General features: G+C 44.6%; 1 protein-coding gene across 2 annotated transcripts in view; it reads left to right on the forward strand.

Annotated features, from left to right (window-relative positions):
• LOC110500691 (putative transcription factor p65 homolog) overlaps nt 1–19,387 on the forward strand; it is a 28,661-nt gene that overhangs the window by 2,091 nt on the left and 7,183 nt on the right. For both annotated transcript variants that reach the window (XM_021578194.2, XM_021578195.2), the window contains exons 2-3: nt 714–749; nt 19,024–19,160. In XM_021578194.2, coding sequence (XP_021433869.2) covers nt 714–749; nt 19,024–19,160 — 173 coding nt within the window. The remainder of the gene's footprint in view (nt 1–713; nt 750–19,023; nt 19,161–19,387) is intronic.

The raw sequence follows: 19,387 nt of genomic DNA on the forward strand, positions 1-19,387 counted from the left end.
AGTTTGTAGGTCCATTGCTTGAGTATTTAGATTTCTGTATTTTTATATAAAAATGCTACTTTTAAGGTTAAGGTTATAATTAAAATCACATTTTAAGAAGAGAAATTGTGGAGATAGGCAGGTTTTATGACTTTGTGGCTGTGGTAACCAGTGACGACCCGACTTGCGGAACACATGAATGTACTTCCTGGATTTCAATGCGAAAATAGTGGGTAGAATTCTCTTATAAGCTACATCTAAATCAGGGTTCCCAAACTCTGTCCTCAGGACCCCAAGGGGTGCACGTTTTGGTTTTTGAAGGGTCCAGGGCCCTCAAACTCAACTCTGGACCTCGAAGCCAGTTCCACTGCATTTTTTCATTGTTCCCCTCTAATCAGGGACTGATTTAGACATGGGACACCAGGTGGGAGCAATTTATTATCAGGTAGAACAGAAAACCATCAAGCTCCAGACCTCATAGGGTAGGAGTTGAGGGTGAACTTCCCCCTTTAACTTCTACTTTTAGTTAACACCCTTCTGCTTATGGAGAAGGAGCTGAATTTGTACCACGAAGCTGTTGTGATCTTCAACGTTAGCAGTTCTTGTCTGCCTTTTCTCATCTGAGAATAGTTGAGGGGAATTATGGGTTGTGGATTTTGGTTGATAGTTGTATCTTACTGACTTATTTGTTGTAGTAATTTTTTTGTTGTTGTCAATTTCTTTCATCTCCATAGGAATGTATGGATGGGGACAGCCCCCTTTGAACCAAGGTAAGGAGAGTTATATCACGCTGTTGACCTGTTTTCTGTTTGTCTCTGTTCACTTTATGGCGTCTCCCTTACCATGACTGTATTCACGTGAAGCATCAGCTTTATTTTGAAACGCATACTGATATACATACACTGCTCTTTCCATGACATAGACTGACCAGGTGAATCCAGGTGAAAGCTACAGTACTCGTCAAAAGTTTGGACATACCTACCCATTCAAGGGTTTTTCTTTATACACACATGGAATCATGTAGTAAACAAATAAGTGTTAAACAAATCAAAATATATTTTATATTTGAGATTCTTCAAAGTAGCCACCCTTTGCCTTGATGACAGCTGTGCACACTCTTGGTATTCTCTCAACCAGCTTCTCCTGGAATGCTTTTCCAACAGTCTAGAAGGAGTTCCCACATATGCTGAGCACTTGTTGGCTGCTTTTCCTTCACTCTGCAGTCCAACTCAACCCAAACCATCTCAATTGGGTTGAGGTTGGGTGATTGTGGAGGCCAGGTTATCTGATGCAGCACTCCATCACTCTCCTTCTTGGTAAAATAGCCCTTACACAGCCTGGAGGGTTGTTGGGTCATTGTCCTGTTGAAAAACAAATTATATCCTATCTGGTTTGCGCTCAGCTGTAACCATGCTGGTTAAGTGTGCATTGAATTCTAAATAAATCACCGATAGTGTCACCAGCAAAGCACCCCCACACCATCACACCTCCTCTATGCTTCACGGTGGGAACCACACATGCAGAGATCATCCGTTCACCTACTCTGCATCTCACAAAGACATGGTGGTTGGAACCAAAAATCTCAAATTTGGACTCATCAGACCAAAGGACAGATTTCCACTGGTCAAACATCCATTGCTCGTGTTTCTTGGCCCAAGCAAGTCTCTTCTTCTTATTGGTGCTCCAAGGATATAGCTCATTAGTTGAGGATGTGCCACCAGGAATTAGCAAGTGTAGCGAATTCGGGGTGCATTTTCTACCAAGAATGAACATACTAGCCGATGTCGACCCTGTATCGAACCCCGACACGGCTGCTGTATTTAGCTCTTAATTGTTTCTTAATGCTTTATTTTCCTTCCCGTGACAATCTGAGAGGAGAAAAGCATCGAGCTTCATCCGACAATCATTGTTCCTCTCAGCCCGTAAAGCTGTCATCATCACCCATAAGGTTTCCTTATGAAAACATCTCTTTTTGTCAAACCGCTCACCCTCTACAGGACTCAAACTTGAAGAAGGGGAGCCTAAATGTGTTAAGCCTAAACACCACAGGAGTTAAATCTTGTTTATCTCAAAAAAAGAGAAATGGCTTAATCTTTACATTTAATATCAAGTTCACATTGAACACGTAATGTTGGCTAAATTGTTTTGATTGTAAATCAAGAAAGTAATTCAAGACACAGAATTGGAGGAAGACGCGAGAATGACAAATATATTCTATTTGTTTGAAATCAGTGCACAAGGCACACTAGCAGGAACATTACATAGTATATACAATGGAGCATTCAAAGACTGACACTTGATCAAAATGTAATTACAGAATTCAGCTAAGGGGTTTTGTGCTCAGAGTGAATTAAGAGGAAGGAGATAATACTGTTGAGAAAAACATCAATGACAAATTATGCTGTTTAAACAGTTAAATAAACACCACAGAGGGACAAAGACAGAGACAGAGTCAAAGACAGAGACCAAGCCGGGCACAGGTGTGGAATTCAAAGACAGAGACCCAGCCGGGCATAGGTGTGGAATTCAAAGACAGAGACCCAGCCGGGCACAGGTGTGGAGATCATGAACAAAGGTCCAGCCGGGCACCGGTGCCAGCCAAGGGGGTCAAGGCCATGGACAGAGGTCCAGCCGGGCACATGTGTGGAGATCATGAGCAAAGGCCCAGCCGGGCACAGGTGTGGAGATCATGAACAGAGGCCCAGACGGGCACAGGTGTGGAGATCATGTACAGAGGCCCAGCTGGTGGTGGAATAGTACATACAGGAGTGGAGGACTGATGCCGGTAGATGTGTCGACTGCATCGTGGGGCGGGACCTCCAGATACACCTTCAAAGTAATGTGATTGGCAGCATGTTTTTTTTGCGTCACTCTTCATCGATGCCACCAAATACCCAGCATACCACAGAGCATTTTCAACAACCCACTTGAAGGTCTGCTTCCTCTAAAGGCTGAACTGCATCTTGTGTTGACCCAAAAAGTGTGCCTTGTTGCTGGGTTGCCAACTCGAAGCAGTACAGTCCTGGCCAAATTGATCCAGAGATATACAGTAGCCCCCGTGTACTCTCTTTCAGAACTATGTCTCCTGAAATGGCAAGCATCCTTACTGTCAAAAATCAACTAAAATCAAACCCAATTTTATGAATCGTATATACAGAATACAGCAGGGTGTAAACAGTGCTATGAAATGCTTACTGCAAGCCACCTCTCAACATAGCCCTTGTGTCATACATCATGATATTTGTGCTTCTGTAACTCTCTCACTCATCATTATTCAGAATTCATCAGGACTCTCCGTAATCCTGGTATCATCCACATTAATGTAGAAGTGTTTAGAAACATATTGTATTCTTATTTACAATAAGTGACTCAAAAATGACACAATACATTAAAAACCAGTCATTTCTATTGGGCACAAAATCATCGGAAACTCAACCAAAACAAAGAGCAAATGCACCCAACCGTTTGTAGAGTCACAAGCTTGATGTAATCATTGTGTGCTAGGAATATGGGACCAAATACTAAACGTTTGACTACTTTAATACACACAAGTTCATTTGTCCCAATACTTTTGGTTCCTCTTAAATAGGGAGGACTATGTACATAAAGTGGTGTAATAAAAAGAGCTGTAAATGGATGAAAACACCCTCAAATTAAACCTGACAGCCTCTTTGGATAATTTCAAACCCAAAGTGCTGGAGTACGGAGCCAGAACAACCAAATTTTTCACTATCCCTATACTTTTGGAACTCACTGTATATTTAGTTTGTATTCCAACACTTTGCTTCTCCTGAGATAGCCTGTTGATCATGACTCTCGCTTCATTACATTACACATAAGAGTCATTGGATGAAGGCGTCTTCTGTACGGGGGAGTTTTGTTTAGAGCCCAGACTCTCTAAACAAAAGGTTAAAATTGTACACACCTTTATTGGGTTAATGTTACCTTACCACACGGCCATATCTCCATGTTACAGCGCGTGTTTTCAGTGTCGCCTACCTGTGCTAAAAAGCTTTCTGTGTCTCCTAACACCTATGTGTAAACAGATGAAGGGCGCCGCAACATGTTGTCACAAAACATTATTTTGCTGTGTTTTATGTTTCTAAACCCGTACCCGAATTGAGAATCGATTCACGTTCAGAAGGTGTATTTGGCTGTTTTGACTGCCAGAGTCAATTCACACTTTAAAAATAACATTTATGGTCCTGGACTAAGGAGTAATGTTAACCCGAACTGGAGTGGAGGACAGGGGACTGACTGATGCAGCTGTGGACTCGATTCTGGTAGAGGGGGTGGGAGTAGGGCGATAGGTGCCAACAAGTGGCAGGGCTGTCTCCACCACTGGAACTGTCAGGTCCTGAAATTCCACAAGCTCCACAAAGCCCTCATCATCCTCCCCTTGGAAATCAAGATCACCTGTTTCCAGTTCCTCAATGGCAGCCTTGTAATCCTGCAGCACCAAACCAGTTTGATCAAAGAGGTACTCCAAACCTATCAGTTCCACTAAAGAAAAAAAACAACATCAATATTTGAGAATACACAGGATTGAGTATGGAATAATTATATAATAACATTTCACAAATAGAAATGTGTTGCTGTTTGTATTAAATAGAAATGCTGCATTAGATTATTAATTGCATTATGTTGCCATTACCAGTCAAGATGATGGCGCCGGTGGGTAGGGCTGCCATTTTATCGGCCCTCAACCAATCATGCTATTTTGTTTGTTTTTTCGTGTTGTTTGTAACTTGTTTTGTACATAACGTTGCTGCTACCGTCTCCTATGACCAAAAAGGACTTCTAAACATCAGAACTGGGATTGTTCACCTCAAACTGGACAAAGAGTTTTTCTTCAATGAGTTTGACGCGAGGGATATACTGTTGACACCCGACCAGGCCCGATCCCCGTGACTGGCTGGAGAAGGAAACGTATATTTCGAGGCAAAAGATCAGGGTGCCTTGTGAGGACCAGGCGACGAGTGGCTAATCTGCCCTTGCTCTCCGTTCTGCTAGCTAAAGTTCAATCGCTAGAAAATAAATGTGATGAACTGAAAGCACGTGTATATCCTAACAACGGGACTTAAAAACGGCAATATTTTATGCTTCACCGAGTCGTGGATCAACGACGACATTAAGAACATAGAGCTGGCGGGTTATACACTTTATCGGCAAGGCAGAACAGCAGCCTCTGGTAAGACACGGGGCAGGGGCCTATGCATTTATGTAAACAACAGTTGGTGAACGATATCTCAGGAAGTCTCAAAGTTTTGCTCGCCTGAGTTGGAGTATCTTATGATAAGCTGCAGACCTCACTATTTACCCAGAGTTTTCATCTGTTTTTTTCGTAGCTGTCTATATACAGTGCCTTGCGAAAGTATTCGGCCCCCTTTAACTTTGCGACCTTTTGCCACATTTCAGGCTTCAAACATAAAGATATAAAACTGTATTTTTTTGTGAAGAATCAACAACAAGTAGGACACAATCATGAAGTGGAACGACATTTATTGGATATTTCAAACTTTTTTAACAAATCAAAAACTGAAAAATTGGGCGTGCAAAATTATTCAGCCCCCTTAAGTTAATACTTTGTAGCGCCACCTTTTGCTGCGATTACAGCTGTAAGTCGCTTGGGGTATGTCTCTATCAGTTTTGCACATCGAGAGACTGACATTTTTTCCCATTCCTCCTTGCAAAACAGCTCGAGCTCAGTGATGTTGGATGGAGAGCATTTGTGAACAGCAGTTTTCAGTTCTTTCCACAGATTCTCGATTGGATTCAGGTCTGGACTGACTTGGCCATTCTAACACCTGGATATGTTTATTTTTGAACCATTCCATTGTAGATTTTGCTTTATGTTCTGGATCATTGTCTTGTTGGAAGACAATTCTCCGTCCCAGTCTCAGGTCTTTTGCAGACTCCATCAGGTTTTCTTCCAGAATGGTCCTGTATTTGGCTCCATCCATCTTCCCATCAATTTTAACCATCTTCCCTGTCCCTGCTGAAGAAAAGCAGGCCCAAACCATGATGCTGCCACCACCATGTTTGACAGTGGGGATGGTGTGTTCAGCTGTGTTGCTTTTACGCCAAACATAAAGTTTTGCATTGTTGCCAAAAAGTTCAATTTTGGTTTCATCTGACCAGAGCACCTTCTTCCACATGTTTGGTGTGTCTCCCAGGTGGCTTGTGGCAAACTTTAAACAACACTTTTTATGGATATCTTTAAGAAATGGCTTTCTTCTTGCCACTCTTCCATAAAGGCCAGATTTGTGCAATATACAACTGTTGTCCTATGGACAGAGTCTCCCACCTCAGCTGTAGATCTCTGCAGTTCATCCAGAGTGATCATGGGCCTCTTGGCTGCATCTCTGATCAGTCTTCTCCTTGTATGAGCTGAAAGTTTAGAGGGACGGCCAGGTCTTGTTAGATTTGCAGTGGTCTGATACTCCTTCCATTTCAATATTATCGCTTGCACAGTGCTCCTTGGGATGTTTAAAGCTTGGGAAATCTTTTTGTATCCAAATCCGGCTTTAAACTTCTTCACAACAGTATCTCTGACCTGCCTGGTGTGTTCCTTGTTCTTCATGATGCTCTCTGCGCTTTTAACGGACCTCTGAGACTTTCACAGTGCAGGTGCATTTATACGGAGACTTGATTACACACAGGTGGATTGTATTTATCATCATTAGTCATTTAGGTCAACATTGGATCATTCAGAGGTCCTCACTGAACTTCTGGAGAGAGTTTGCTGCACTGAAAGTAAAGGGGCTGAATAATTTTGCACGCCCAATTTTTCAGTTTTTGATTTGTTAAAAAAGTTTGAAATATCCAATAAATGTCGTTCCACTTCATGATTGTGTCCCACTTGTTGTTGATTCTTCACAAAAAAATACAGTTTTATATCTTTATGTTTGAAGCCTGAAATGTGGCAAAAGGTCGCAAAGTTCAAGGGGGCCGAATACTTTCGCAAGGCACTGTACCACCACAGAGCGAGGTTGGAACTAAAACCACACTAAATTAGCTGTATTCCGCCACAAGCAGAAAGGAAAACGCTCATCCAGAGGCGCCGTTCCTAGTGGCCGGTGACTTTAATGCAGGGAAACTTAAATCAGTTTTACCGAATTTCTATCAACATGTTAAATGTGCAACCAGAGGTAAAAAAAAGTTCTAGACCACCTCTACTCCACACACAGACGCGTACAATGCTCTCCCTCGCCCTCCATTTGGCAAATCTGACCATAACTCTATCTTCCTGATTCCTGCTTACGTGCTAAAATTAAAGCAGGAAGCACCACTGACTCGGTCTATAAAAAAAGTGGTCAGATGAAGCAGATGCTAAACTACATGACTTTTTTGCTATCAGACTGGAACAAGTTCCGAGATTCCTCCAATGCCATTGAGGAATACATCACATCAGTCACTGGCTTTATCAATAAGTGGACGTCGTCCCCACAGTGACTGTACGTACATACCCCAACCAGAACTCACGGATTACAGGCAACATTCACACTGAGCTAAAGGGTAGAGCTGCCACTTTCGAGGAGCGGGACTGTAACCCGGAAGCTTATAAGAAATCCTGCTATGCCCTCCGACGAACCATCAAACAGGCAAAGCGTCAATACAGGACTAAGATTGAATTGTACTACACCGGCTCTGTCGCTCATTGGATGTGGCAGGGCTTGCAAACTATTACAGACTACAAAGGGAAGCACAGCTGCGAGCTGCCCAGTGACACAAGCCTACCAGACGAGCTAAATAACTTCTATGTTTGCTTCGGGGCAAGTAACACTGAGACATGCATGAGAGCATCAACTGGTCCGGATGACTGTGTGATCATGCTCTCCGCAGCCGATGTGAGTAAGACCTTTAAACAGGTCAACATTCACAAGGCCGCGGGGCCAGACGGATTACTAGGGCATGTACTCCGAGCATGCGCTGACCAACTGGCAAGTGTCTTCACTTACATTTTCAACCTCTCCCTGTCTGAGTCTGTAATACCAACATGTTTCAAGCAGACCACCATAGTACCTGTGCCCAAGAACACTAAGGTAACCTGCCTAAATGACTACCAACCGGCAGCACTCACATCTGTAGCCATGTAATGCTTTGAAAGGCTGTTCATGGTTCGCATCAACATTATTATTCCAGAAACCTTAGACCCACTCAATTTGCATACCGCACCAACAGATCCACAGATGATGCAATCTCTATTGCACTCCACACTGCCCTTTCCCACCTGGATAAAAGGAACATCTATGTGAGAATGCTATTCATTGACTACAGCTCAGCGTTCAACACCATAGTGCCCTCAAAACTCATCACTAAGCTGAGGACCCTGGGACTAAACAGCTCTCTGCAACTGGATCCTAGACTTCCTGACGGGCCGTCCCCAGGTGGTAAGGGTAGGTAAACACACATCTGCCACGCAGATCCTCAACACGGGGGCACCTCAGAGGTGCGTGCTCAATCCCCTCCTGTACTCCCTGTTCACTCATGACTGCATAGCCAGGCTCAACTCCGACACCATCATTAAGTTTGCTGATGACACAACAGTGGTAGACCTGATCACCGACAACAATGAGACAGCCTATAGGGAGGTCAGAGACCTGGCCGTGTGGTGCCAGGACAACAACCTCTCCCTCAACGTGATCAAGACAAAGGAGATGATTGTGGACCACAGGAAAAAGAGGACCGAGCACACCCCCTTTCTCATCGATGAGGCTGTAGTGGAGCAGGTTGAGAGCTTCAAGTTCCTTGGCGTCCACATCAACAACAAACTAACATGGTCCAATCACACCAAGACAGTCGTGAAGAGGGCACGACAAAATCTATTCCCCCTCAGGAGACTGAAAAGATTTGGCATAGGTCCTCAGATCCTTAAAATATTTTACAGCTGCACAATCGAGAGCATCCTGATGGGTTGCATCACTGCCTGGTATGGCAACTGCCGGGCCTCCAACCGCAAGGCACTACAGAGGGTAGTGCGTATGACCCAGTACATCACCGGGGCCAAGCTTCCTGCCATCCAGGACCTCTATACCATGCGGTGTCAGAGGAAGGCCCTAAAAATCGTCAAAGACTCCAGCCACCCTAGTCATAGACTGTTCTTTCTGCTACCACACGGCAAGCGGTACCGGAGTGCCAAGTCTAGGTCCAAGAGGCTTCTAAACAGCTTCTACCCCCAAGCCATAAGACTCCTGAACAGCTAATCAAATGGCTACCCAGACTATTTGCACCCCCCACGCTGCTACTACGCTCTCTTATTATTTATGCATAGCCACTTTAACAACCCTACCTGCATGTACATAATTATTTCAATTACCTCAACACCGGTGCCCCTGCACATTGACTCTGTACCGGTACCCCCTGTATATAGTTCCAAGTTCCAAGATGGCGTAGCAGTAGGACGTATTGTCGTGTTGTGTCCCTTGTATATATCGTTTGTTTTCGTTTTTTTTTTTTTTTTTTTTTTTCTTCACATATCTTTAAAACTTTTTGCTGAACCTCAACTTCTTCTAAATACTCTCCTGCAACCCGCCTCACCCAACGTAGCTATTTTTCCTAAAGTATTTATATTTACTTCGGACCTTGGAACCCCTCAACTGAAGCTAGCCAACGAACTACCAGCTTCAGCAAAACATTGCTAGCGGTCTTCAGCTAACCGGTCATCAGCTAACCTTTAGCTCGGAAAGCTCTCGCCAGTTCGAACAACGCGACTCTAACCAGAGCATAACGGACCTATTTATTATTTTATTTTATTTTTCATCCCCGGATTCCCATCGCAAACGGAACATTTTGAGCTCCTGGGCTACAATATCCAGACCCACGACCGGTCCATCGATGTCACTGCATGAAGAGGAATAAACAGATACCCCCATCGCGACGTCCCCAAAGGCTAACTCTCTAGCCCCTGCTATCTCCTTGCTTGCAAATTCGGCCTGCTAACTGCTAGCTTGTTTAGCCCGGTCCGCTAACTGCTACCGTGTTTAGCACCGTCTACTAACTGTTAGCTTGTTAGCACAGGCCTGCTAACCGTCTGAACCGCCGCGTCCCAAACACTCACTGAACCCATATTTACTTTCTATCCCTTTTCGATTTTTAATTTGTTTATACCTTCCGGTAACCTGCCTCACCCAATGTGATACGGAACCGCTATTATCTTTACATTTTTAGAACACACTCAAGAACCTCCAGAAGCTAACCAGCTAACTGGCTACAAGCTATTTGGTCATTGTTAGTTTTCTAACCTGGATAACACTCGCCAGTCCAGCTTCCCTGCCCCATCCACCGCTGCCCCTTGGACACTGATCACTTGGCTACATAGCTGATGCATGCTGGACTGTCCATTAATCACGGTAATCCATTCTGCTTGTTTATGTTTTATCTGTCGGCCCCAGCCGCACTTAGGCTCTGTGTGTAGTTAATCCGACCCTCTCTGCCTAATCAATCGCCATTCTACCTGCTGTTGTTGTGCTAGCTGATTAGCTGCTGTCTCACCTACTGTTTTAGCTAGCTCTCCCAATTCAACACCTGTGATTACTGTATGCCTCGCTGTATGTCTTTCTCAAATGTCAATATGCCTTGTATACTGTTGTGCAGGTTAGTTATCATTGTTTTAGTTTACAATGGAGCCCCTAGTTCCACTCTTTATACCCCTGTTACCTCCTTTGTCCCACCCCCCACACATGCGGTGACCTCACCCATTACAACCAGCATGTCCAGAGATACAACCTCTCTCATCATCACCCAGTGCCTGGGCTTACCTCCGCTGTACCCGCACCCCACCATACCCCTGTTTGCGCATTATGCCCTGAATATATTCTACCATGCCCAGAAACCTGCTCCTCTTATTCTCTGTCCCCAACGCCCTAGGCGACCAGTTTTGATAGCCTTCAGCCGCACCCTCATACTACTCCTTCTCTGTTCCGCGGGTGATGTGGAGGTAAACCCAGGCCCTGCATGTCCCCAGGCACCCTCATTTGTTGACTTCTGTGATCGAAAAAGCCTTGGTTTCATGCATGTCAACATCAGAAGCCTCCTCCCTAAGTTTGTCTTACTCACTGCTCTAGCACACTCTGCTAACCCTGATATCCTTGCCGTGTCTGAATCCTGGCTCAGGAAGGCCACCAAAAATTCTGAGATTTCCATACCCAACTATAACATCTTCCGTCAAGATAGAACTGCCAAAGGAGGAGGAGTTGCAGTCTACTGCAGAGATAGCCTGCAAAGTAATGTCATACTTTCCAGGTCCATACCCAAACAGTTCGAACTACTAATTTTGAAAATTACTCTCTCCAGAAATAAGTCTCTCACTGTTGCCGCCTGCTACCGACCCCCCTCAGCTCCCAGCTGTGCCCTGGACACCATTTGTGAATTGATCGCCCCCCATCTAGCTTCAGAGTTTGTTCTGTTAGGTGACCTAAACTGGGATATGCTTAACACCCCGGCAGTCCTACAATCTAAGCTAGATGCCCTCAATCTCACTCAAATCATCAAGGAACCCACCAGGTACAACCCTAACTCTGTAAACAAGGGCACCCTCATTGACGTCATCCTGACCAACTGGCCCTCCAAATACACCTCCGCTGTCTTCAACCAGGATCTCAGCGATCACTGCCTCATTGCCTGTATCCGCTATGGAGCCGCAGTCAAACGACCACCCCTCATCACTGTCAAACGCTCCCTAAAACACTTCTGTGAGCAGGCCTTTCTAATCGACCTGGCCCGGGTATCCTGGAAGGACATTGACCTCATCCCGTCAGTTGAGGATGCCTGGTCTTTCTTTAAAAGTAACTTCCTCACCATTTTAGATAAGCATGCTCCGTTCAAAAAATGCAGAACTAAGAACAGATATAGCCCCTGGTTCACTCCAGACCTGACTGCCCTCGACCAGCACAAAAACATCCTGTGGCGGACTGCACTAACATCGAACAGTCCCCGCGATATGCAACTGTTCAGGGAAGTCAGGAACCAATACACACAGTCAGTCAGGAAAGCTAAAGCCAACTTCTTCAGGCAGAAGTTTGCATCTTGTAGCTCCAACTCCAAAAAGTTCTGGGACACTGTGAAGTCCATGGAGAACAAGAGCACCTCCTCCCAGCTGCCCACTGCACTGAGGCTAGGTAACACGGTCACCACCGATAAATCCATGATTATCGAAAACTTCAACAAGCATTTCTCAACGGCTGGCCATGCCTTCCGCCTGGCTACTCCAACCTCGTCCAACAGCTCCCCCCCCCCCGCAGCTACTCGCCCAAGCCTCTCCAGGTTCTCCTTTACCCAAATCCAGATAGCAGATGTTCTGAAAGAGCTGCAAAACCTGGACCCGTACAAATCAGCTGGGCTTGACAATCTGGACCCTCTATTCCTGAAACTATCCGCCGCCATTGTCGCAACCCCTATTACCAGCCTGTTCAACCTCTCTTTCATATCGTCTGAGATCCCCAAGGATTGGAAAGCTGCCGCAGTCATCCCCCTCTTCAAAGGGGGCGACACCCTGGACCCAAACTGTTACAGACCTATATCCATCCTGCCCTGCCTATCTAAGGTCTTCGAAAGCCAAGTCAACAAACAGGTCACTGACCATCTTGAATCCCACCGTACCTTCTCCGCTGTGCAATCTGGTTTCCGAGCCGGTCACGGGTGTACCTCAGCCACGCTCAAGGTACTAAACGATATCATAACCGCCATCGATAAAAGACAGTACTGTGCAGCCGTCTTCATAGACCTTGCCAAGGCTTTCGACTCTGTCAATCACCGCATTCTTATCGGCAGACTCAGTAGCCTCGGTTTTTCGGATGACTGCCTTGCCTGGTTCACCAATTACTTTGCAGACAGAGTTCAGTGTGTCAAATCGGAGGGCATGCTGTCCGGTCCTCTGGCAGTCTCTATGGGGGTGCCACAGGGTTCAATTCTCGGGCCGACTCTTTTCTCTGTATATATCAATGATGTTTCTCATGCTGCGGGCGATTCCCTGATCCACCTCTACGCAGACGACACCATTCTATATACTTCCGGCCCGTCCTTGGACACTGTGCTATCTAACCTCCAAACGAGCTTCAATGCCATACAGCACTCCTTCCGTGGCCTCCAACTGCTCTTAAACGCTAGTAAAACCAAATGCATGCTTTTCAACCGTTCGCTGCCTGCACCCGCACGCCTGACCAGCATCACCACCCTGGATGGTTCCGACCTTGAATATGTGGACATCTATAAGTACCTAGGTGTCTGGCTAGACTCTAAACTCTCCTTCCAGACCCATATCAAACATCTCCAATCGAAAATCAAATCAAGAGTCGGCTTTCTATTCCGCAACAAAGCCTCCTTCACTCACGCCGCCAAACTTACCCTAGTAAAACTGACTATCCTACCGATCCTCGACTTCGGCGATGTCATCTACAAAATTGCTTCCAACACTCTACTCAGCAAACTGGATGCAGTTTATCACAGTGCCATCCGTTTTGTCACTAAAGCACCTTATACCACCCACCACTGCGACTTGTATGCTCTAGTCGGCTGGCCCTCGCTACATATTCGTCGCCAGACCCACTGGCTCCAGGTCATCTACAAGTCCATGCTAGGTAAAGCTCCGCCTTATCTCAGTTCACTGGTTACGATGGCAACACCCATCCGTAGCACGCGCTCCAGCAGGTGTATCTCACTGATCATCCCTAAAGCCAACACCTCATTTGGCCGCCTTTCGTTCCAGTTCTCTGCTGCCTGTGATTGGAACGAATTGCAAAAATCGCTGAAGTTGGAGACTTTTATCTCCCTCACCAACTTCAAACATCTGCTATCTGAGCAGCTAACCGATCGCTGCAGCTGTACATAGTCTATTGGTAAATAGCCCACCCATTTTCACCTACCTCATCCCCATACTGTTTTTATTTATTTATTTTTCTGCTCTTTTGCACACCAATATCTCTATCTCTACCTTTACATAACCATCTGATCATTTATCACTCCAGTGTTAATCTGCATAATTGTAATTATTTGCATACCTTCTCATGCCTTTTGCACACAATGTGTATATATAGACTCCCCTTTTTTCTACTGTGTTATTGACTTGTTAATTGTTTACTCCATGTGTAACTTTGTGTTGTCTGTTCACACTGCTATGCCTTATCTTGGCCAGGTCGCAGTTGCAAATGAGAACTTGTTCTCAACTAGCCTACCTGGTTAAATAAAGGTGAAATAAAAAAAAAATAAAAAAATATAGCCTCCACATTGACTCTGTACCGGTACCCCCATGTATATAGCCCCTGCACATTGACTCTGTACCGGTACCCCCTGTATATAGCCTCCACATTGACTCTGTACCGGTACCCCCTGTATATAGCCTCCACATTGACTCTGTACCGGTATCCCCTGTATATAGCCTCCACATTGACTCTGTACCGGTACCCCCTGTATATAGCCTCCACATTGACTCTGTACCGGTATCCCCTGTATATAGCCTCCACATTGACTCTGTACCGGTACCCCCTGTATATAGTCTCCACATTGACTCTGTACCGGAACCCCCTGTATATAGCCTCCACATTAACTCTGTACCGGTACCCCCTGTATATAGCCTCCACATTAACTCTGTACCGGAACCCCCTGTATATAGCCTCCACATTGACTCTGTACCAGTACCCCCTGTATATAGCCTCCACATTAACTCTGTACCGGAACCCCCTGTATATAGCCTCCACATTGACTCTGTACCGGAACCCCCTGTATATAGCCTCCACATTGACTCTGTACCGGTACCCCCTGTATATAGCCTCCACATTGACTCTGTACCGGTACCCCCTGTATATAGCCTCCACATTGACTCTGTACCGGTACCCCCTGTATATAGCCTCCACATTGACTCTGTACCGGTACCCCCTGTATATAGCCTCCACATTAACTCTGTACCGGAACCCCCTGTATATAGCCTCCACATTAACTCTGTACCGGTACCCCCTGTATATAGCCTCCACATTGACTCTGTACCGGTACCCCCTGTATATAGCCTCCACATTGACTCTGTACCGGTACCCCCTGTATATAGCCTCCACATTGACTCTGTACCGGAACCCCCTGTATATAGCCTCCACATTGACTCTGTACCGGAACCCCCTGTATATAGCCTCCACATTGACTCTGTACCGGTACCCCCTGTATATATCCTCCACATTGACTCTGTACCGGAACCCCCTGTATATAGCCTCCACATTGACTCTGTACCGGAACCCCCTGTATATAGCCTCCACATTGACTCTGTACCGGTACCCCCTGTATATAGCCTCCACATTGACTCTGTACCGGAACCCCCTGTATATAGCCTCCACATTGACTCTGTACCGGTACCCCCTGTATATAGCCTCCACATTAACTCTGTACCGGAACCCCCTGTATATAGCCTCCACATTAACTCTGTACCGGAACCCCCTGTATATAGCCTCCACATTGACTCTGTACCGGTACCCCCTGTATATAGCCTCCACATTAACTCTGTACCGGAACCCCCTGTATATAGCCTCCACATTAACTCTGTACCGGAACCCCCTGTATATAGCCTCCACATTGACTCTGTACCGGTACCCCCTGTATATAGCCTGCACATTGACTCTGTACCGGAACCCCCTGTATATAGCCTCCACATTGACTCTGTACCGGTACCCCCTGTATATAGCCTCCACATTGACTCTGTACCGGTACCCCCTGTATATAGCCTCCACATTGACTCTGTACCGGTACCCCCTGTATATAGCCTCCACATTGACTCTGTACCGGTACCCCCTGTATATAGCCTCCACATTGACTCTGTACCGGAACCCCCTGTATATAGCCTCCACATTGACTCTGTACCGGAACCCCCTGTATATAGCCTCCACATTGACTCTGTACCGGAACCCCCTGTATATAGCATCCACATTAACTCTGTACCGGAACCCCCTGTATATAGCCTCCACATTAACTCTGTACCGGAACCCCCTGTATATAGCCTCCACATTAACTCTGTACCGGAACCCCCTGTATATAGCCCCACTATTGTTATTTACTGCTGCTCTTGAAATATTTGTTTTTCTTATTTTTAAACTTCTTTTTTTAGGTATTTTCTTGAACTGCATCGTTGGTTAAGGGCTCGTAAGTAAGCATTTCACTGTAAGGTCTGAATATCTGTAGTATTCAGTGCATGTGACAAAAAAAAAATGATTTGACGAGTGTATTTGCGTGGAACAGTGTAAGGAACAATTTGTTCCAACTGATGACCTTCACTCTAGCAACCTATGTTGTCATCTCTAGCTACTTGCTAAAGCACAATTCTACCACAAACAGATGCAAGTGCATAGGATATCACTTGTGCCTTTTCATTCATAACTAACATGATGACACTAGCTTATTTGATATCAAGACAGTGTTTGCCCAATAGCTATGTCTAGTCCAATTTGCAAAATGAATTAAAAGAGAAAAGAAGTGGTTTGCTGATGCTGAGTTGAGTGAAAAAAGACAACTACTAGCTATAAAAATCACACTGTTTAGATAGCTAGCTACGGTAATAAGAAAATAATAGCTCCAGATAAGTATGGAAATAACGTTAGTGGGGTTAAGACTATTTTGATGGTCAGAGTCATCGGACATTAAGCTAGCTGCGTTACTTCGATAAACTGTGCCAGTGTCAAAACACCAGTTTACTAACTAGTTAGATAGCATTAATGTAACTACACTGTAAATCTTGTTAACCGTGCTAACGGTTTAACCAGCTAGATATTTTTACCAGCTAGATATTCCAATTGATGATGATGATGAAAAGTTGTAGCTAACATTACTTAAGATAACTCAAACAAAATGACCAGAGAGGAAATATATTTGTCCATGGTCCTCTTCTAGCGTTTAAAGGTCCTGCCATAGCTCTATCCTCATTGGTCAATTCTTGGTTACTTCTTGGTTGCACTGGCGTCTCGGATTGGTTGGGCAGTGCAATTCTTGGTTACTTCTTGGTTGCAGACGACAATATGATTGGTTGTCGCAACCAGAAATTGTAAGAGGGTGCCATTAGTAGTGGTTTCTTTGAAGCAATTTGATCATGAAGGCTTGATTCACGCAGTCTCCTCTGAACAGTTGATGATGAGAATTATTTATTGGGCTGCAATTTCTGAGGCTGGTAACTCTAATGAACTTATCCTCTGCAGCAGAGGTAACTCTGGGTCTTTCTTTCCTGTGGTTGTCCTCATGAGAGGACATAGCGCTTGATGGTTTTTGCGACTGCACTTGAAGAAACTTTTAAAGTTCTTGAAATGTTCCGTATTGACTGACCTTCATGTCTTAAAGTAATGATGAACTGTTATTTCTAATTGCTTATTTGAGCTGGTATTCCCATAATAAGGACTTGGTCTTTTACCAAATAGGGCTATCTTCTGTATACCACCCCTGCCTTGTCACAACACAAGTGATTGACTCAAACGCATTAAGAAGGAAAGAAATTACACAAATTAACAAGGCACACCTGTTAATTTAAATGCATTCCAGGTGACTACCTCATGAAGCTGGTTGAGAGAATGCCAAGTGTGCAAATCTGTCAAGGCAAAGGGTGACTACTTTGAAGAATCTCAAATATAAATATATTTTTATTTGTTTACCATTTATTTGGTTACTACATGATTCTACATGTTATTTCATAGTTTTGATGTCTTCACTATTATTTTACAATGTAGAAAATAGTAAAAATAAATCAACTCTGGAATGAGTAGGTGATTCCAAACTTTTGACTGGTACTGTATGATGCCCTTATTGATGTCTCCTGTTAAATCCACCAGTAGATGAAACCAATGGGTAAAATCACTGGGGAAGCCAAGCCAGAAATGTTTTTGTTTCATCACATATCCGGAGAGCAACAGTAACATGACCTACAGCATGGTCAAGCAAGTTCACGTTTCCAACATTTTCAGACTACTATACAACTACTGATTTAGAACCACAGAGAGTTACCACAAGTTGCAAAGAAACAGGAGCTGCCTCCACTATTCCAGCACCATTTCATCATCATAAAATCAGTTATGCTTAGTCCAGTACAGTGGTAAGATACCAAAAACTATTTAGTCCAATCAAAGTAAGCTAAATATGATGTGGCTGTCCATGGTTCTGATTTCTGTGTGTGTGTTCGTGTGTGTGTTCGTGCAAGTAGAAAAAACATGTTGACTCACCCTACTTGTTGAGAAATGCCAATGCCATCCTCCACTCTTTTCATGTTGACGAAAAGGTCTATGACTCTGTGATACAGTACACTTCGCTCTTACATTTTTTGTTGTCGTAGGCTACCTTGCTAAAATGTTTGCTCGCTAGCCTAACTTCCTTTAATGGGCAACGTTAGCTAGTTAACATTAGCCTTCTACATCTAGCTACATATTGAACTTCCATCGTCTCAGGCCAGGGGCACAATGTATGAATTTATGGCTGGGTCAGAATTGCCGTTATAATCATTGGCCAATACGGAGAATTAAGTAAAACCACATGTCCAAATCCTTATCTAGCAGGTATGAAGGTAAGACCCAGATGCAGACAACGTCGAATTAACAATGGTTTAATAATCCAACAGGAGCAGGCAATAGATTCACAGTTGAGCTCACTCAGTTTAGTTCAACGCTGAATGGCTATTATTTAATACTTTTTTATTCATCAAGCTTCCCTTATATTCAATGCTACGGGCGGCAACAATGTCATACTCTTTTTGACCAGACAGCATCAGATAGATGGCCTACACATACAGAGACAGAGGGGTGCTGTTTTGCCCGCTCGGATGCTTTCTCCGGCGAGACCCATTCAGCCCCTTGCGAATTGAAGGAAAATTATGAAACACGGAGACAAAAGCCTGACTTCCCTTGGCATCCATGAATACACTGAAATCAACTTCAATCGGCGTACACGAAGGGGAGGAGCTATGTTAAATAAGGATTTGAAGCCTTCAGACAATTGAGACATTGATTGCGAATGTGTGCCAATCAGTCACATTGAGATAGTAATGAGATCCCATTGGAATGAAGGTCACAGTGTATTTCTCTCTCTCTCTCTCTGCAGGGAATTCTTTCATAGAGATCATTGAGCAGCCCAAGCCGAGAGGCATGAGGTTCAGGTACAAGTGTGAGGGGCGCTCGGCGGGCAGCATCCCGGGAGAGAAGAGCAACGATACCACCAAGACACACCCCGCCATCAAGGTTAGGCCACCCTTAAATTACACACAATGAGCTAACTATGTATTAAGGGGCCATGCTTTATTTGCACTGTAGCTTATTGAGACGTTCAGAGACCTTCAAAACCATGGCTACGTTCACCATATATTGTAATATACTGTAGTTGATGGACAAATTATTATACAGTGTGTTATGCAAATTAGCCATTTTGTCTAGTTATAACCATAGCTGTCTGTTTTACTAAAACACAA

Source organism: Oncorhynchus mykiss, chromosome 21 (genome assembly GCF_013265735.2).
Source record: "Oncorhynchus mykiss isolate Arlee chromosome 21, USDA_OmykA_1.1, whole genome shotgun sequence".
Taxonomy (NCBI): domain Eukaryota; kingdom Metazoa; phylum Chordata; class Actinopteri; order Salmoniformes; family Salmonidae; genus Oncorhynchus; species Oncorhynchus mykiss.